General features: G+C 46.6%; 1 protein-coding gene across 3 annotated transcripts in view; it reads right to left on the bottom strand.

Moving 5' to 3' along the window:
* The window catches only part of LOC142587515 (BPTI/Kunitz domain-containing protein-like), a 66428-nt gene that overhangs the window by 27243 nt on the left and 17886 nt on the right, over positions 1–21299 (bottom strand). For all 3 annotated transcript variants that reach the window (XM_075698583.1, XM_075698584.1, XM_075698582.1), the window contains one exon: positions 10981–11079. In XM_075698583.1, the coding sequence (XP_075554698.1) occupies positions 10981–11053 (73 nt within the window). In that variant the 5' untranslated portion in view covers positions 11054–11079. The remainder of the gene's footprint in view (positions 1–10980; positions 11080–21299) is intronic.

Raw genomic sequence — 21299 nt, 5'->3', positions numbered from 1 at the left:
GTAGTGTGTAAGTGAGTACGCGTTTGTGCGTGCACAAATACGCAGTGTGTAGGTGCCTCTTTGTTTGTATCTGCGTGCGCGTTCTCCTGTTTGTCCGTGTACAACTACTGAGTCTTTACATAGGTGTTTGTGCGTGTTTGTGAAGGCGCGTGTGCCTGTGTGTGCACGCGTCTTTCTGTGTGCCTGTGCGTGTTTGTGAGTGCGCGTTTTCGAGATTGCTTGTTTGCGTGAGTGCGTGTTTGTACGTATATTTCTCTAAGTGTACACTAGTGCACACGCCGCCGATGAGGAAGCGCTGTGCACTCGTTTTCCTGGACCTCCTTCCTGGAACACGGAGCATGCGTGTGCATAAATGCGCACTGTACACGTGTTTTGTGTGTATGAGCTTGCGTGTATTTGTCTATGCTGCCTTTGTGTGCGCGTTTGCTTGTGTTTTCCAGCTGGTTTATGTGCGCGTATGCGTGTGCATTAGTCTGTGCGTGTGCATGCAAAATACGCGTTGCGTACGTTAGTTTAGCGCGCACATGCATGTGTGTTGGTGTGCAGGCGTTTGCTTGTGGGCGCGGGTTAGTGCGTATGTGTGTGTGTATGTGCCTGTGTGTGCCTTTACAAATATGTAGTTTGCACGTATTTTGTGTGTGTGTGTGCCTGCGTGCATGTGTTCACGACGGCTTTCGTATAAGTTCTCAGTCGGCGCAGTCGAGTTGATTACCAATATGGCGCCGTCGAAGCGCGTGTCTCCGTTATGGACCCCGGGCGTGGCATCTTGGTGGTCGCTTAGCGACTTGGTGACTTGGCGACTTGGTGGTCGCTGAAACAAGGACATTCGGAGAACAACACGGATGCAGGAGGGCCGGGTTGCCAAGGAAAAGGGGAAAGGGAAGGGCATCGCTAGGAGCATTCGCAAAGTGGAGGCAAAGGGAAATGGTGCGTTCGCCGGTCGCTCGCCTTCAGACGCATGCTTACCTGCAGTCGAGCCATGCCACTCGATGAGCCCGCTCGTCGAACACGCCCCTGCTCGCCCTTTAACAAATGCATGGGTGCATGCTCACAACGCAGCCGGAGTTCCAATGCCGCAGTTTCACCAAATACGCGCTCACCGTCGCGTCGGATTATACCTGTGGCGCCTGGTAGCGTCCGGTGTTTCTGTTTTCGCTGCTCAACTGCACATGCTTGGCGTACTCGCTAATACTGTGATTATTCGCCCTCAGAGCAAAAGTGTAATAATGAAAATGTTGTTCATATTCTTGAACTTGTATTTATGAATGTCGAAAAAAAAAAGCCGGCCACTGCTCCCTTAAATATACGTTTCACGTTCCTGTGACGCCAGTTCACTTGAAAGAAGGATAAACCAATATTTTTTTGTGCTCCGGAATGAACAATTTTCTTTAAACCGGAAGAACAAGAACCAGAAAGCGCGGTGAAACTCATCTAACGATAACTGTCGACGTTAATGCGATTTGTATTCTAGCAATGTAGCGACACACCGTATTTCTGAAGTCACGTTTATTTCAGGATTGTAATGGGCATTCTGAGACTTTGGTTGCTTCGGTTTTATGCAGAATGCTCGCATATTGCTATTAAACTCGCTTATCAAGGTGACCTATTAACATGGTGGCCTGACGAGGACTATATGACACCGATACTTTGACGACGACGGAATGACGAAGAAGGAATGACGTCGATGGAACGGCAAAGTGGATACCGACGTGGCGTGCTGAGGTGACGATGCCTGAAGTATGACGATTGCATAACGACGACAGTGTGCAACTGGACAAAGAAGCTATGATCAGGACTGTACGACAACGAATTCATGATAGCGAATGTGGGATGGCGACGCAGTGCCCACGTTTACATAAAACGGTGGTATAAGCGCAATTCAATGGTGACCGCATGATTATGATATAACGAAGAAGAAGAAAAGACATCAATCGATCGACGGAGGCGGTATGAAGACGACGTCGTGTCGAGTACGGGAAGACATTACTGAAGTGATGAGGATGTTAAAACGACAGCGTAACGACCATGGCATGACGAAATGGTATGGCGACGATAGCTGACGACGATGGCGTGACGAGAGCTTGTTGTCGAAGTCAGAATGACGATGACGGAACAATACTGACAGCATCACGACGACAGTACAGCAACGAATGCATGATTATGACGTAATGCCTACGATGGCGCATGACAGCTGTATGGCGACGATGCGTTGAGACGAGTCAATATTTACAATAGCTTGACGGCGACTGTATCATGAATGTATGACGACGATGGCGTGACGATGGCATGACGAAGGTCACATGACAAAGCTTGGGTGCTGATGATGGCATGACCACTACAGCATCATGACGAAGGTCTGACAACAAAAGCATGTTGGCGACTTTCAGCCGACGACAGCATGACAAAGATGGTCTAATCACGATAAAAATAATGCAGAAACTCCACTGGAGTAGTCTAAGTATGCGTAAGCATATTCCCAAATTTCAGTTCGTCCACCCCCATTGTTTAAGTATGCGTAAACATACGTCCAAATTTCAGTTGGCGCACCCCCAAACTTAAGTTGGTCAATGGCTGACCCCGAAATTTCAAGTTGACCCATCCCACATTTCAGTTAGCCCACCAACAAATTTAAACTTGGCCCACCTCCATCTTTAGGCAGGTGCACCCCCATATTTCAGTTTTGCCCACCCCCAAATGTAGCTTAAAGAACTAAAATTTTAAGCTGATCCACCCGCGACCCAAGATTTCGAATCTGCCCCCTGCCATCTTTAAGCAGGTTCACCCCCAAATTTGAATTTCGCCCGCTCCCACATTTAATTTCAAACATCGAAAATTTTACGCTGGCCCCCCACTTGCAAATATTAAGGTGGCCCGCCCAAAAATTGAAGAGGGCCCATCCCTGAATTTCAATTGCCTCACGTCTAAATTTAAGCTGGCCGACCCCCAAATTTCACGTTAGACAACCTTTACTATAAGCTTCCCCATGCATTTTTTATGAAGCCCTAGCGAACCTCTAGGGGTATTTTCGTTTTACCTTCTTCGGTTTCAATTGTTACTTATCGCTTATTAAGCTATCATGTATATTTACACTATTATAATGAATAAATATCTTCGAAATTATGCATTGTTGTGCGGATACAAGGCGTTAGACATTTAGTGTGACGGGGTTGGAGTACTCGTCGGAGAACGCTGAGGCATTAAAAATATCCGAGGACACCTAAGGACTTATGAGTCCTGAATGCAAGAGCAATGATGTACATTTGAACATGGCTGGGGGCTATTTCGAGATATGAACTCCTCGCGGGAAAGAGAGCTTGACGAATGCTTCCTTCAGCCCGTCACGTCATGCTACCTTGCCCGACTAGTCTAAAATCTAGTGGGGTTGCTTCAGAGTAAGGCGCGGCAATTTTGACGTCATCGCTTTAGTAACGCCGAGCTTGTAAATCGAAATTGCGGTTTAAATAGCACGATGTCATACAGGAGAGTGCACAGGCCTACTTTCTAGGAGGCCACGATTTAGCCCAGTGGGTAGGACACTCAGATTATAAGCCTGAGGTCTTAGGTTCGAAGGCTCGAAACTCACTACAGCCAACGTTTTCTTTTTCGATCGAGTATTTTGCACATTTAATTCTTTATAGCGATTACCGAGGGGAAGTTGGAACGCAGGCGAGAGCTTGCACGTACCATGAACGCACTGGTTGCTGGCAGCTCGGTTTAGAGGAGGCAAGAAAAACACGTTTTGGCAGGTTGAGAACGTAGAGTCGACTGGCTTTATGCCACAGTAAAAGCAGGTTCGCCTAATGCCTGTCGCGGCACCCCTGTCGGGCAGCCGCCTCCCTTCCAAGAAAGAGCAAAAGGAAATGAATGCTATCCTTCATTGTTGTTCTCAGCCCCGGTAATAGTAGGGGTAGCCTTTCCACCCAGTTACGTCTGTCGAGCATCGCGGTGAATGACGCCTTCTGTTATCGGTGGAGACGCTCGACCATGCCGTTGCTCTGTATGTGGCAAGCCGTGGCGTTATGAAGGCGTGTACCGAGCAGTCTCGCGAGGGCAGACAAAGTGAGCTTTGGAATAGTCGGCCTCGTTCAGTATTCGCAACGGATGACCATACCGCGACATCCAGGTAGCAACAAATGCTTCCGCCACTGTTTCGGCCGTGATGTCTTGTAGAGGCATCTCCTCAGGCCATCTTGAGTAGCTGTCGACACACGTGAGGGGGTACCTGAAACCTTGGCAGGGCGGAAGATAGCCACCAAGCCTAAATGCACGTAATCGAAACGGCTCTTTGGTCGTCGAAACGGCGACCAAAAGAGGCTTGGTAGATTCTTGCCGAGCTTCGAACATCTTTCTTGATCCTTTGCTAAACGAAGCAGTCCGTGATAAGCTTGTGTGTCGCACTGATGCCGAGATGGCTTAGCCCGTGCGGTGAATACTGGCCGTCGAAACTGATGGGGCACGAACAGGCAGGCTGCTCGCGATATGTGGCACCTGACCTATGTTGTTCTGCAGGGAAGTGAAACCTCTGCAAGCTGGAGCGACGAACCCTTTCACTGCAATTTGAGCAGCTCGGGGTGGTTTTGCTGCGTGAAACCTAGAGCTTTAAAATCCACAGGGTCCGCAGGAACAGCTCCGATCCGTGACAGTGCGCCAGCTGTCTGGTTTCAGTACCAGAGATATGGTCGATATCCGTAATAAATTTGGAGATAAAAGAAAGTTGCCGTAGCTGACGTTCTGAGTACGAGGAACTGTTCTTGAAAACGAAGGTTAACGGCTTGTGGTCGGTCAGAATGTAAAAGCTATATAGCCTTCAAGGAAAATACGGAAACGCTTGACAGCACATCATATGGCCGACATCTCCCTCCTGAAGGTACTGTAGCGAGCTTCTGTGCGTTTGAGGCAATTTGAGAAGAAGCCTAGTTGCCTGTAATCTGCGCCATCGTGACGCTGCAGTACTGAACCCACTGCCGTGGACTACGCGTCTACCATAAGGCGAGTTGTGGGGTCAGGCAACGGAAGAATTAACAACACTGCAAGTCGTCAACCGGGTTTGGCTTCCTGGACAGAGGGTTTGTGCTCCGAGGACCAGTGGAAGGCAGGCGGTTCTTTGGAGTCACGACTCAGCAGGTCGGTAAGCGGCTGAAGAACTTGCACACAGGAACGTATGAAGCGCCTTTAAAACTTTATGAGCCCCAGAAACTCGCGCAACTTTTGGAAGGAGGTTGGAGAGGGGAAGTCCTTGTTTGCTCGCACCCGTGATTCAAGAGACTTGATGCCTTCGGGTGAAATTCAATGACTGAGAAAACCCAGGGCTTCAACTCTAAAAATGTATTTCTGGTTCTTTAGGACTAGGCCATGTTCATCCAGTCACTCAAATAGAAATAGGTGCCTAACCTCGTCCATGAACCCTTGAAAAGCGTGTGCCCCGTTCTTCAAACCGTAAGGCATACGGACAGACTCAAATAGGCCACATGGAGTAGTGATTGCTTTTTTTCGGAATGTCGCTGGCTTCGAGAGGAAATTGGTGGTGCGCGCTCATCAAATCGATCTTGCTTAATATTTTGGTTCCTGCGAGACGAGCGCCGAAATTATGTATGTGGCCTGTATGCTGTATGTGGCCTGTATGCCATGTATGCTTAACCAACACGCCCAACTATCCATCCTAACGACGTATTATGTATGTGGGCAAGGGGATATCGATTCGAAGTAGTGAGGCATTCAAAGTTCGGTAATTACCACAAGGCTGCCGCTCGTCACTGTCCTGCTTTGGAACCAGATGTAGAGGTGGAGACTAATTGCAGGAGGAAGGACGAATAACGCCCATCGTATGCATATGTTATAACTCACAGTGGTTGACTTACAACCTCCGTTCAGTGAAGTATTTCTTCGTGCATGCACATTAAAGTTGTTCCGTTGGAATGTCTTTTCAGATTATCATGCTTGGTAACTAACCTTCTGGTGCAAGTTGACCTAATATGTATCACGAAAACAGTGTGTGCCGACTAAGAAAATCAAGTTGTATTCTTTTTCGATCTCTAACGTGCGCCGGCTACTCGGAATTCACATGGGTTCAACCTCGCATCCGATTCTCGCCGGCAAGTGGTCTTAACAACGCGGCGCATGGCGCTCTATTGCTTCTGAAAATAACGTTGCTGTTGCAAAGACTAGTTGTTTGTTATTCGCTGAGGCTTCCCTGCAGAGGCACCATTTAGACCTAAGAGTGCGCATGTTCTTTCAACGCACCGCATGCGTCTGGTTTATTCTTGCACATTCGCGGCCACTGTCATTAGGTTGTTTTACCTATATTGACGGCCCTTCTGGCCGAGTTATTTTGTAGTTGTTTATTTTGTAAAGTCGGTCCAGGTTACAAGGTAAACAACGCTTAGAAAATCGTACCGCGAAAATTCAAGGAGCACGAAGGATAGCAAATCACGTTTCCTGGGAAATTCGCAGTTACCTGTATTAGGATGTGCGCTGGTGCGGCCAACGCATGGCATTGTTATCACCTGAGTTCTACCTTGAGTTCAAGGATACACATGCAATAATAACACGTTGCACGCATGTTGCCTATCGACAATGTTCAGACTTGACTTGCCTCCTGTTTCGATCGTGGGCAGAGCTTTGGCAGCGCCTCTAGGCCCGTAGTCGTTCCATAATGCGGCTAGCTCGAAGCTCAAAGCTTAGTAATGACACGATAAGAAGCTTTCCAATCACCAAGACTTGTTGCCACCTCTAATGCAAACGCAAAAGCCTGCGATCCGTCGTCAACAGCACGTTCGCGGTGCACCCTCCAGCGCGATCCCACATACCAACCTGGCGCTGGACGATAGACGGCGCTGTGATATCAAAATGACCGTTGACCATTACATCGGTAATATACAGGCTAGCATTGCAGGCAATCAAATTAAAGCTTTAAGCATGGACAGAGAATAATGGCATTTTGGGAGAGCTTCAGAATGGCTTCAGAATAGGTAGGCGTTTGGATGATAACTTGTTTGTTCTTACTCAGTGTATTGAAATATCAAAAGCAGAAAGCAGACCGTCGTATGTGGCCTTTTTAGACATTACAGGAGCCTGCGACAACGTAGACCGCAACATTTTGTGGGATATTCTGGAAGGGGAAGGCTTAGGTAACGATTGCATACAGCTTTTGAGATAGATTTACCTAAAAATACCGTTTGCGTTGAATGATAAGGGATGAGGAGCGAAGAGAAAGTTGATATCAACAAGGGACTGAGCCGGGGGTGCCCTTTATCCCCACTGCTGTTTACGATGTATATGATCAGGGTGGAGAGGGCGCTAGAAAGAAGTGATATCCGGTTTAATCTCTCATACAAACGGGTGGGTACAGTAGTAGAGAAGCAGCTTCATTCACGACATTGTTTTGCTAGCTAACAAGCAACTTGACAGACAATGTCTGTGGGCAGGAAGGCGAGAATTTAGGTTTCAAATTTAGTGTTAGAAAATCAGGTGTTATGGTATTCAATGGAAACAGTGAACAGACAGTGGCAATAAAGGGCCAGAAAATGCCTCATCTAAAAGAATCTAAATACCTTGGTATATGGATAAATGAAGGCAATATATATATGGACACACGGGAAGGAACAATAACTGTAAAAGGAAATAGAAATGCAGCCATAATGAAACACAGAGCACTATCAGGATACCATAGGTACGAGGTGCTCCAGGGTATGTGGGAAGGTGTAATGGTTGCAGGGCTTACTTTTGGAAATGGGGTTGTTTACTTCAAATCAGGGGTACATGCAGGACTCGATGGGAAGGAGCCAAAGGTCGTTGGGACGCCTCGCACTGGGAGCTCATGGAAAGACTACAAATGAAGCTGTACAAGGTGATATGGTCAGGACTAGTCTTGAAGTGAGGAAAGCTCACAGTAAAATTGATTCTGAAGAACGAGTGAGGAATACGGAAGAAAGTAAATTGGCTGGGAGAGTGTTGAGGTTTCTGTACAGGAAAAGCATTGATTCACTGATTACGAAACGAACTAGGAAGCTTAGCAGCAAGTATGCGGCCTGCAGGGTGAGTATCACAACAACAAAGAACGTCAAGCAGAAATTCAGAGACGCTGAAATAATCTCATGGGTGCGGCAATGGAAAAGAAACCTGCTATGAGTAACTTCTTAAGAGGAAAACCGAAATCAGGAAAGAAACAATTTATGATAACTCAAAGGGAAGCTCATTACTTTTCGAAGCGAGACCAGGATGCCTTAGAACTCACACATATAAAGCGAGATATACGAAGGAAGAAGTATGTGCTTGCTGCGATAAAGCTTTGGAAACGATGGATCATGATTTATTAGAATGTCAAGACATCTACGCAGCGGTCGATTTAGGCATCACTGGACTCCTCGAAGCCCTTGAGTTCTGCGAGAGCAGAGGAAAGGTAAATATGTCCGTAATAGAAATTAGTAAGAGGCGATTGGAAGATTGGTGGAAGTAAGGAAACGACAAAGAATGGAGACGTACAAAAGCAAAGTTCACAGTAGTAGGTCAGAAAATTTGGTTGTGGCAGTTCATCGTGGCTTTTTTTCTTTTTTTATTAACCTAGGTAGAACATTAGGCAGTATAATAGCAAGAGCTTGGTGGAGCAACCCACAACCCCGTTCCAAAGGGGACGCTCATAAAATCCATTCATCTATCGGCGGCGCCCTCAATGAAACGGTATTTAATAGCAACAAGATGAAAGTAAATTTTACAGTGTGCTTTATGTCAGATTTTAGAGGATGTGACACATTCAGCGAGTGACATTAGTGCCACAGTTTTCATAGCCGTTCTGAGGGGCCCAGAACATTTCTAAAGTGTGATTATTTCGCTTACTATACTTTGCAACAATGGGCGTTCTAATATTATAGGACTTGAATGACATTCTGTGCAAGGAATGCCATTCGACCCGTAGTGGTGCTGCACAGGGAAAATTATAGTCATTCGGTCGCGATAGCAATGGCGATCATCCCAACAAAATTTAGCAAGGAAAAGTAGAACAAAGTAAATGTGAGCGTCTGTAACTTCAATATATTTATTTTAAAATAAATGTGGTGCATCGCTTGTCTTAACTGACAAACATATAAAATTATCTTGCAGAATGTCTGGCCACCATAGGCCATGACAAGGCTCAGACAGATTAGTAGTCGTAGCCGATAAATTGAGCGCACACAATATGAGTGACACGGTAGCGCAGAACGACGACGCCCAGTTGCAGCAGGTGACGCGGTTAGTTGCTGAGTACCTTGGTTTGTACGAGTACACAGGCCCCCCTTTGTTTACAGTACAGTCGACAAGTAAAGCGACGGCGGCCAGACACCACTGAGATGCACAGTAAAAATGTTTTGTGACAGCCTGGCGTACAGAGTTTCTCTAGTTAAACGACATACACCTGCATATTGACACGTGTACATGTTGATCTTTCCCGGGTGATCATGTTTCACCGCTTAACAAATGCTATCGCACAGCGCAGGACGCGCCTGCACGTATAGGACGTTTCTGGAATGTTATCGATGCTTCTATCCGCTGTCTGTTGTCGCCGAACCTTGTGGTATCTGATTTCATCGCGTGACGCGAATGGGGTAGAACTTTGTGGAATACACGCGGTTCCCAGCGATTAGTCTGGAACAAAAAAAATAAATTATGGGGTTTTACGTGCCAAAACCACTTTCTGATTATGAGGCACGCCGTAGTGGGACTCCGGAACTTTCGACCACCTGGGGTTCCTTAACGTGCACCTAAATCTAGGTACACGGGTGTTTTCGCATTTCGCCCCCATCAAAGTGCAGCCGCCGTGTCCGGGATTCGATCCCGCGACCTCGCGCTCAGCAGCCTAACACCATAGCCACTGAGCAACCATGGCATTCGACGACTGCTGTATAAAAGCCGACGCGCTTGACCCGCTCATCAGATTTTCGACGATCGCCGACCGTGTTCGCCGCTATCGTTGTGCTATAAGTGTAGTCTGTTTTTGTGGGCACAGGTTCGCCCAATAAAAAGTTAGTTTTGCCTTTCGTAGTATTGCTACTTTGTTCTTAACGTCACCACCACGGGACAATATACATAAACGAATACCTCACCCCCCCCCCCCTCATTGTACATTACCGTTTCTCAAATTGCGAACGCTCAATGTCATATTTTACCTTGTCTTAGGGGTAGAGAGTATGTATTCGCATCGAGTGCGGAACCAAATATATCTCGCGAAATCATTACATTGCGGAAGTCATTCGATTTTAATGGTATTATTTACGGCTGTCTAGCAGCGGGCGAATTATGTTGTTTGATGCTAATACCATTCAATTCTAATGACATTAAAGGGTCGATTCAGTGTGACGTTTTTAGTTAGAAGCAGCTGTGCAAGTTTTTTATGATTTTGTTAATTCGATAAGTTGGGTTCTTAAACGCCCTGTGATCTTTTCATAACGTTGTTTCATGTTATTCTTTTTGGCTCTATTAAAAGGTCCTTGATATACGGATTTCAATGGTGTCTCGGCACTGATGTTAAAAGCGTGTCCAAAGAACGAAGCCCACATGCCTGTCATAAAATAACATAGACAGGTTAAGAAAAAGAGGCGTTAACGTAAGCCGGGCAGCCACGTCAACAGTGATTGTTAGGGTGGAAATCCTCCCCCACTGTCCTAAATAGAAAACTTTAGCCTCGTGCTGAACGCGGTCGTAAACGCTCTTGCCAGCCTTCTTTCTTTTCTTTAAGGAAGGGCACGGGGGCTTTCTACATGCAAAATGTGAGTGATGGAACTGTATTTTTGACCCTAAGGGCACGAAAAACCAGTTTCAGAGTGTAGAAGACCACAAGACGACCACGAAGAATAAACAGTTGGTGTTATTCGCGAATGATTCACCACTATTTTTCTTTAAAAGCTTTGTTATGTTACTTGGAAGTGTCAGCATAAGAGCACGGCCAAATATATTCTATGCGATGTTAGTGATTCCAATAGGGCATATCAAAGAGAAAGGAACACTTACTTGATTCGCTGGTCAACACCACCAAAGATGCGAGCGTAAACAGCATCAAACAGTAACCACGTCCTTTCTCCATAGCAATCCACTGTCGCTGATGCAACGCTAGGAATAGAAAATTTGATCATAAGTTCTGGATGAAAATATAAAAGAAATGATTCTTTGCGCCTTTCCAATTTGTATGTATCACATTGCGATAGTATGCACCAAAAGCGCCTTAAGACGCACCTGACGGTCCCTCCCATCCCGTCTTACTCTATTCCTCACTGTCACAAAAAATCATTTCTTTTCAACATTCATTTATCGAATACTCATTCCTTATCCTAATCCATGTAATCACATTAGGAGCGAGATGTGTGTAACCAACTATGTCGAAGAGACCAACTTTTGCTGTCAGAAGGAACAGTAATCGCCTTACGTGATACGTAGACTTCCTGGGGGACTGTAAATTCTCAATCTTAATTCTCAATACCTTAGGTAAGCGCACGACATGGAAACAGCAGATATAGGCGAAGAAGCGAGCTTGGTAGGTGGTGAGAGTTAGCAATGCTACTACGGGGGCTAGTTGGTGAAACATCATGATTATACGCGCCACTCATGGCAGAACAAATGAGATATTAAATGGAAAGGGTGTCAAGAAGACGTTATGTATTTGTCCTTGTCGTTCCTAACCTGTCCCTTTTTACGCCATGAACAACGCATATATCCTTGATGTGTTGTGAAGCGAAAAGTTACCCAATGTGAAATTGCTACGACACATCGTAAGAGGAAGCTGATGATGATAATATGTTGTGTTTGATGGCGCGAGGGCCAAGTGTGGCTCCAGAGCGCCAAGGCAGTAATTATAAGTATTCAACGGCCTAATTGCTCATGTGACGATGCGGTATAGAGGCCTAAAGCACAGAGCTGTAAATTGATTAAAATACAAAGGAATTAAAAATATGTGAATGACTGCAGTGGGGTGTGCTATGAGTATAACATGTGCAACAAAGTTGAGATAGTGTAACATGTATAAAAAGTGGAGAAATTATGTTTCATTACGAGTAGCGCGACAGCCTCAGTAGATCCCTTGAGTACAACGGCTCAGAGGCATGTGCTAGGACAAAGGTTGATATTGTAACAGTCTCCTCTCGCACAAGGCCGTGCTACGAATTTCTTGGACAGAAAACTGCCGCCTTCTCCCTAAGCTTGATTTGCCACTTTATAGCAGAAACTTGCACAGCAAAAACTCTATTGCTCAGTAGCTCGGCAGCTTTAAACATTAGAAGTTAATTTTCCTTTTATGGAACCATGAGAAGCCAACAAGCAAAAACGCAAAGGAAAAGTTATCTTTTTCATCCACTTTCATTACGAGTAACTTATTTCTTTAATTCAATTGATAAGTACAAATAATTTCCGCTATGTTGTCCTTGGCGTCGTTGTTTATTGGCTTCTCATGATGTGATTGATAAAAACCGGGCGCCTCGGTTAACCCCCTTTCTTCTCGTTTTTCTCTTATGGATATTTCGCAAAAAAAAACCAAGACAAAGTATATAAAACACTCAATTACCCAAGCCTTCACCAGACGAATCAAAACTTTCACTGATCAAGAAAACTAGCTCTAAAAACTGATGCCTAGTTTTCTCAGCCAGCTATTCAGAAACCAGCAATGCTTAACATGTTAAATAAATAAACAGCAGCACTAAAACTTGAAACTTCCTTTAATAAGTTTTGGAGATATATTTATACTTCAAACTCCACAACCAAACATATTCAGAACAAGCCTACACGGATTAAACGTACTATCTTACGAGTACATTTCCGTTTTTTGTCACATGTACCAGAAACTTGATAATGAACGGGCTTTTAATTACCTGTTCTCATAAATGTGAAGCAATGTCATATGATACGCATGTGTTGCCTGTGGTATTCGGTTTACAATGGAACATGACGCTCAAGCATAGACAGAGCGCTGCGCATGTCCTGTGTGACTCCGTGTAGTGTTTCTTTACAGAACGTGCAACTTGAGCGAAAATTTGCCAACTAGCCTGACAAGGTGTTCTGATGATGTATATCATCAGGTTCTTTACAGGTTCTGCACATCCGCAGCGAGACCAAAAGCCGAAAATCTACTTTGTTTATGCGAGGGTAAATGCCTCAGGACATACAGGGGTATGGGATGAGGGTGAATAAGGATGATTAAATGAATGAAAAAAGATTTGCTGATCTAATGAAGTCCAAGAGGGATCGATAATGTGTTCCCTGCGTCCAAGCAGTGTAATCGCTCGGATTATGCGGCGAAAGTCCCGCTGCTGCGAAATGCCGGAGCTTCGTCGCTTTCAGTGCAGGACAAACCCACAGCAGCTGGTGGATGTCGGCTTCAGCATTTCGCGACTTGCAAAGTAACAGTCTCCTCTCGCACGAGGCCGTGCTACGAATTTCTTGGACAGTAAACTGCCGCCTTCGCCCTAAGCTTGAGTGCGAGGATATAACGGACGAAAGTGCGGCCACTTCCGAATCACGGCTGAAGTGAGGGCAACCCCGACCCGGATATTCCGAAGAGCAACCTCCGCTGCACGGGTAAGACCGCAGCGGAGGTCTACCGCACACGGAGGTATGAGAGCACGTGTGCGGTGCCGGAGGTGCTCCTTTCTTGTTAAAAGGAGGGTAACATCATCTAGGTAAATGAGCTGAGGAAGTGATGATGGAGAGGTCGCTAGACGGGTCGCAGAATCCGCACGGCTTTGGAAACTTAGAAGGTCGCGTGGGATCCACTCGATAGATATTGGCTGCGGGATGCGTGCCGCCAGAAGATGGTTCTGTTGACATATTTCAGGGCTGCGACTGACGCGTTGCAGAAGCCGCGTCACCTGAAGTGCATCAGTGCGGATGACAATGCGGGTGGTGGGGACCATGGGAAAGGCGGCCACAGAGCACTACGCTTCTCGAACAGCAAGGAGCTCAGCAGCAAAGCAGGGAGAGGGTCTTGGATTTGAAACCGGGTCGTCTTATTTAGGGCAGGTGCTCAAGGGCAATAAATTGCCGTGGCCGTTTCACTGCTCCGAATGCTTGTATCAACGTAAAGCACGATGGAGCCAAGGGGCAGGTGGGCATCTTGAGCTATAATTCGGACACGCAGCGACGCTGCCGCGTGATTTGATGTCGAGCGACGTATATCAGTTTGCTTGTTATCACTCAGCTGTACAAAACTCCAGGGAGGAAGAACTGGCGATGGTAGTGGTACAAAGCAGTCCGAGAAAGCGTAAGCCCTGAGAGCACACGTTGCGTTTGAAAGGCTGGCCTTAAGCCCGCGAGCATCACGTCGCTGCTGCACCAGCTCATCTAATGTGTTCAGCTGTGCATTTTTTTGGATAGCCACGATCGGGGTGATGCGGGGAAGGCAAGTGATGACCCTCATTGCCTCGCGATTAACAGCCTCGAAGCGATCCTATTGCGGCCTCGTGAAATGCTGAAATTGGGCGTAATAAACAAGGCGTGATTGCACTACCGCCTTCACCAACTGTCACGCAACATGAGCGGGCGCCGCCCGTTTTAGGAGCAATGCGCCTAATCAGACCCAACGTCTGGATCGCCTACTTCGGTTCCGGTTCCGTTTCCCGACTCGTGGGCTGCTGCATCCAGAATTTTTAAAGTTGAACATTGTTTAAGTGGGGTTCCGGATAGATGAAGACGAATGGGTGTGGCAAAGAGTTTACGCCGGCCCCAGCGATTGGTAACTGACATGTAAGCAGATTTGCTGACGGAAAGCCCACCGAAGAAGCGTAACTAGACGTCATATCTAAAGCTGATTGAAGTGCAGTGACTTGAGTCTGCAGGTCATGATGGGTGCTCCAAACCGTGATGTCATTAGCATACAACAAGAACTTTATGTCGGCTACATCGTGTAAGCGCCATGCAAGCGGCATGAAACTAATATTGAATAATGTGTGTGACAATACCGATTCCTTGGGTTACGCCGCGAAAAGGGACAAATGAGTAGACGACGTCACCACTGAGGCGAATTGCAAAATGTCTGTCTTCAAGGAAAGATTTGACAAAATTTCATACTCTAGGGGGAAAGTACAGCATGTCAATTGAAGCCTAGGTGGCAGCATGACTGATCTCAAACGCCTTTTCGATGTCTATAGCGAGCACAGTACGACATTGTGGCTACGAGTTGATAAAACTGAGGATGCCAAGACAGCCAGCCCATCTTTAGTACCTATGAATGGACGGAAACCAATTAAAGCAGGGTGATAGAAACCATGGTGCTCTAGCCACTACGACAGTCGTGTGGTCAGCATTTTCTCAGCGAGCTTGCACAACGTTGACGTTAGGGAAATGGGTCGGAAGTTGCCAAGATCGGTCGGCGGTTTGCCTGGTGTCTGAATCGGGATAACAATAGCCGATTTCCAGCCTGGAAGGACAACGCCATCTATCCATACCTTGTTAATGGTGTCAAGGAGTTAAGGCAGCACAGTGCAACTCAAGTTCTTGTAACCCGCATAAGTAATCGAGTCTGCACCAGGTGGCGTCTTGCGACTGGTACCATCTATCGCTGCAAGCAACTCAGGCATGGGGAAAGAGCTTGCAATCCCCTCGGAGTCTGCTGTAGATGGTAACTTGTCGATATGTGCCGGAATGCCTGCCAAGGAAGCACCATTGGCTGTTTGAGGCAACGCGTCGTACTGAGGGAAAAACTTCCGGGCTGCTTCACTGGCGAAATCATCCGGCGACAAGCCAGCAGCGAAGCAGGCTGTGGCCGCCGCGTCTGGACGGCGGCAACCGTGTTCCACTGCACAGAATGTTCGCCAGAGAGAAGCATTCGATGTCTTGGATGAAAACCGCTCACACCACGTATGCCAGTGCCACTGTGAGAGGTCGCGTTCGTATCTTCGGGCCTTAGCAGTAAGGAAATTCAGTCTTGTGCGTGATTGTGCAGAAGTGGTGTCTGGGGATGCTGCCAGCTCAGCTTGTGTGCGAGCAGCCCGCAAGTTGAGCAGGCGGGTATCCGGTGCCGGTCGATCGACGTCTACCCAGCTTATGGTTGTAGCTTCATTGAGCGCGCTTTGCATGCGGTCAACAAGTAGTGGCGACGAGTCCACAGAGGTATCTTGGAGAAAGGAGTGAAAGGTGTCCCAGTTGACCACAGTAGACTTGCGGCGCAATCGGTGGGCCTGCGACGGATGAAGGCCGATGATGATAGGGTGGTGGTCACTACCCCAGTAGTCGGGCTCCAGGTGCCAAGAAGGAGTGCCGGAACCCGACCACCACATGAGATCCGGTGCATATGTTGTACGTCGAGCTTGAGGCACAGCCGCGTTGCTGAATCGGGATGGTTCAGTTGTACAAAGAACGCATCCGCGAAGGCGGCCCGCACACGCCTTCCTCGGGGGCTAGAAGTTGGGTACCGCCATTCTGGGTGAGAGGCGTGGAAATCACCACCAATATAGGACATGCTCGGTGTTGTCGACGGAAATTCAATGACCAGCCCAGATTATTCCTTGAAGAAGAGCCACAGGCCGGTCTTGCGTAGTATGACACTACCACAACAGTCGCTTTGGGCAACTTCACAGCTTCTGCCACTACCTCTCGATATGAGTTACATCAGTTTTCTAGAGAAAGGCAGACCTGAGGATAGCGCGTATCAACATAAACTGCTGCCTTTCCTGGAGGGGCAGCTGTGTGCACGCGACGGTCACTCATCGAAGGAGACGCATATCCACTGAAGCCCGGCATGGCAGGCCAGGCGTTGGTCTCCTGTAGTAACAGGGCCCACCATCTGCAGCTTATTCATACCTAGACGGAATTTAAGCTCCCCCACTTTCGTGGAGAGACCTCTTCCGTTCCACTGCAGCACACCACAAACACCTGTCACCACAATTTTGATTACGAATCCAGGCGTTGTAATATCACAGATGTGAGGTTGGATAACTGGCTGACCATGAACCGCAAAAGGGATGTTGTAGAGTTATCCGGTAACGGAGCAGAAGACCTGGTAGACTGTACAAACGATACAGCAGGGCGTGACAAAAATGACGCAGTGGAATCGATAGTTGTAGTGGTGTGAGACTCCACTGCACGTCGGCGACACGCAAGTAGTTCACGGTGCTGTCGGAGCTTGGAAACCTCCGCTAAAAGGCGGGCAATTTGACTGTAAACTGTTGCCATATCGTCACGCGGATGTTCGGGTACGCTCTGGTTCTGTGTAACCAGCAGGCGACGGCGGTCTTTGCGAACTTTGCGAGCTCTGGCCAGTCGTCGTCATGCCACTGGAGCGCTGCAAACCTGTTAGACCTCGGCACTGGTTGTGTGGCAGGATGCTGAGGCCATTGCTTATGAATCCCGCGACGAACCTTCTGAGTGGCCTTTTGCTTTGTGGGACAAGTTCGAGAAGTAATCTTGTGGTCGTCGGTCTTGCAGAGTCCACCTCGGTAAGACACTGTGCCAGCTAGTACACCTTCATCTGGCGCTGTAAACGGACAAGATGGGCCCATGTGGCCAGGTCTGAAACAGTTGTAACAATAGACGACACTTGGTTTATATGGCCGAGGTCATAGAATACAGCCATACTAGTACAGGCGGGCTGGGGGAGTTGGTGGGCCCTGCAAGGTGACGATGCAAGAGGGCCCCTTTCTTATGTAAAATCTAGTTAGCAGCTCCGACACCTCTCCTATGCTTCATACTAGTCGCACGAAACTGAGCCTATGGTCTCTGTTAAAGAATATGGGTAATGTACATTCAGCGTATTAGAGGAAGGTCTTGAAAACCACTAAAAGATAATTGTTCCAAGCAGGTTACCCAGATGCACTGAATGCAGCCAACTTGCGTTTCTTTTAGGAAATATTCTCCATGTCCCGAAGCTACGCATTCAGTGATACCTTTGATAATCCCTCTGACCTTGCCAAATCTCTACTGACAGTCAACCGCCGATTTACACATGTTTCTCCTGTGTTTACTGTTTCTGGACAAAAAAAAAGAACTTAGTATTAATCGGTACTATCTGGGAACGCTGCCATTTATCCCTAGATGACGGTAGAACAAACGAAGTGCAATAGACCTTTTAAGAAACATATGCAGTATGCCCGCGAGGAATTTCGTAATGACACCTTGTTCGCAACGTTACAGATCTGAATGAAGCTCTAGTGGTCTCGCATATTGTTTTGCAAAACAAAACCACGTATGAAGAAGGACTACATCATCGTCATCATGATCATTTGTGGTCCCTTAAGGACCCCTTCCAGGGCATTACATAAGGTTTGCAATATAACATGCTGGATATTTATCAGCACATTAGCACAAGGAAAGCTATGCAGAAAGTTCACTAGGTATAACACGTTGTTTAGAATAACAAGCATACCCGTTGCGTCAAATAAATAAAGGAATTTTTTGTTACTGGTATGCGAAAAATGCTAATCAGCTGTTCTTAATAACATTTTTATTGTTCACAAATAACTGTTGTGACAAAAATTGCTGTGATGGAGTTGCGTTGCGCACAGCAAATAAACATGGCCTCTGTAGCAGTATTCTGTCTATGAGAAATTGTACGAAGCTGTCATGTATGTACGATCGTCGTACAGGATTCGACGATTCGTACTGAATAATGAGATACCCAGCTCTACATTATTGCATGGTGTATTGAATGCCTTGTTGTGCGATAGATTGCTAATAAAAACATAATAAATTGAATTTTTCCGCCAACTTATATTTTGCCGAAACAAAGATATCCGCGTGGCGAGGTATGCTGGATCGCGCATCTTGAACAGAAAAGGAGAAGATTTTACACAGATGCGTTGCACATATGTTAAGTAAGAAAAGAAAATTAGAAGCCCAAGCGTGTTGAAAACATCTCAATGCTGAAAGCAACCTGAAAAAAATATATGCAAGCGCTGTTGGTTTCCGTTCAGACCTGCAGAGAAAGTCGTCTGCTCGTCGAGCGCATAGTGGACAAGCGGGATGGCGTTTCCCCCTCGTACATCGACAAAACCGTTCCCATGGAAGCAGGTTTAATTTTATTGTTGTTTTTTTCCCTCTCAGCGTTTGGCCTGCGAATCACCAGGGGAGAAATTGGCGCTCATGCCGAAATTCCTGTTTACCTGGGAGTATACTAGCTGAGATAGCCATGGTACAAATGCGTGCTACTTGCCGAGCGCAGCCGAAGCGATAAAGCGTCCAAGACTGCGAAAAAGTAGAGAACAACTTTTTATCCTGTTTCAAGTAAGGAAAATGTGATTCGCGTGAGAACGATGGAAGGCGATGACTACTACAGTCATTTCCCCGTTATATATAAATGATCTGATATGCTTCTACGCCGGGCAAACCCAGTACGGGCGAAATACATTGCAAATGTTCACCTGCGCCACAGCGTCTGCTCGGCGTCTATTTGGCTTCTACTGTGCGTTTGCTCGCTACCGTGACCACGTACCATGCTAGAGCGGGATAGTAAATTATTGATGCAGTGAACAATTACACTTTTATAGCTTTCCGCATCATCAACGCATCACCAGTGCTGATGTTCTTGCGCCATCTGCAAACTAGAAATCAAACCAGTTTTACGACTTGGTGCCGTGCCTCTAGTTCTAGCAGCGTAAAAACAAACGGCTGATCTCAATAATACCGACAAAACATACCTAATGATTTGACCTTAGCTCGACATGCCACTTAGCGATGACAGAGTTTGCCGTTTGTTCCTGCCCGACAGGGTGGCGAGCCAGAAACACGTTAAGTCGGATCGAAGCGGGTGGTCGGCACTGTATGGGCGTTGCAATAATGCCACGGTTAGGGTGGCTTCTGTGCAATAATTCGGAGTTCCACGTGACAGTACTCGGCGAATGGCAATGAAGCGGCATATGGAAAACAGACCCTTACAAAAAGATGTTGAAAGATTATTGAAATGTCCTTGTTCAACGCCAACAAATGACATTAAAAGCACATTGGGGAATTCTTGAAGCATTATTGAGGAAATTGTTGACAAGTGTTGATAATTGGCCCGCGCGCTTTTGTCGAAACATCATTGGGAGCTTTTATTTTAATGATGATTGGTGTCTTGTTGAAACTACGATGTATTTCAGTGTTCAAAGCCAAATTAAGCATTGTTCAAGATCTGTTGAGTCTCAAAGTTGAAAGCCCATTGATGTATTATTGAAATGTGTTGTTTGTCAATATTAAAAGATTGAAGCATTGTTGCAAATGCGTTAAGTCTTAACATTGAAAGTCCATTGAAATATTATTGTAGCTGTGTTGAATGTCAACACTCAAATTGTGTCGAAAGCCCTTCATGCCCTCATTGTGTATTTAGCAGTGTTTATAACTGCGCTTCGCTTAAAATACTGCTGAGAGAATCAGATATAAATGCAGGCACTCTTGTATTGCAGACGTCGATAACCGCCGCGAGGGAAGCACATCGCTGGCGCAAATAGCTCAGCCAACGCCTTCATTACTGCTCTGTCACCTGTTAAGCGGCAGCACGCCGTGCTCGATGCTATGTTAGTTTGTATGCGAACAATTTGAGGGCGCTGCAGTGACGCCGCGCAAGCGAGTATGTCACGTGGTATTTTTTTACTCCGTGTACCATCCGCAGTAAGCTATAAAACACTAACACTTCAAAGACAGAAAGTTAGAAATTGCCTAATCGGATGTTTCGCAAAGTGCTCGACAACTTTCTAATTGAATTTTTTTCTTAACACTGTTGCTTCATAAGTTGGTTAATTAATCTTTACTCATTGTCTAATTTAGAAAACACGAAAATAGCGCGAAACGATAAATGCAAAAGTGAGCAGCATGCATTTGGTCGCGTCGTCTTAGAGTGCAGCGGCATATTTTTAAACTCTGAGTAAGGTTAGCTGAAACACCCAGTCTAAGAAAGAATGCGCGTGAAAGAGAGAAACTTGTTTTCCAAGAAGTGATCAACTTTTCGAATGAAATCTTGCGGCAACCATGCATGGCTCTATCCTGAAGTTGTATATATTGTTACGAATGATGTTTATTTACAGGGTGAAACGAGGTCCGAGATGGAAGCTGCAAGCAAGGCCCAGCCGGCGCACAGAACCCCGAAATCACGCGCGCACACTCTTCTTCTTCTTTCTCTGCCTCAGTCGCGCAGTGCTGCGACATCTTCCCCGGGGGCAGACGAAGCTCGCTGAGCGAGTTAAAGGAACCTGTGATTGCACTGCTTGAGTATGGTCACGTGAACAACTTGCGTCGCACGTGAACGCCGATTACTTGCCGTCACTTTGGCGACGACATAGTTGAAATCACTCAAGCGGCTGAGTATAACGAATGGTCCGGTGTAAGTGGTGAGAAACTTGCGGTACAATCCGTTTTTGCGAACAGGTGTCCACAACCAA

This window comes from Dermacentor variabilis, chromosome 7 (assembly GCF_050947875.1).
Source record: "Dermacentor variabilis isolate Ectoservices chromosome 7, ASM5094787v1, whole genome shotgun sequence".
Taxonomy (NCBI): Eukaryota; Metazoa; Arthropoda; class Arachnida; order Ixodida; family Ixodidae; genus Dermacentor; species Dermacentor variabilis.
The sequence above is the reverse complement of the archived record's forward strand: the minus strand, read 5'-3'. Positions and strand labels throughout refer to the sequence as shown.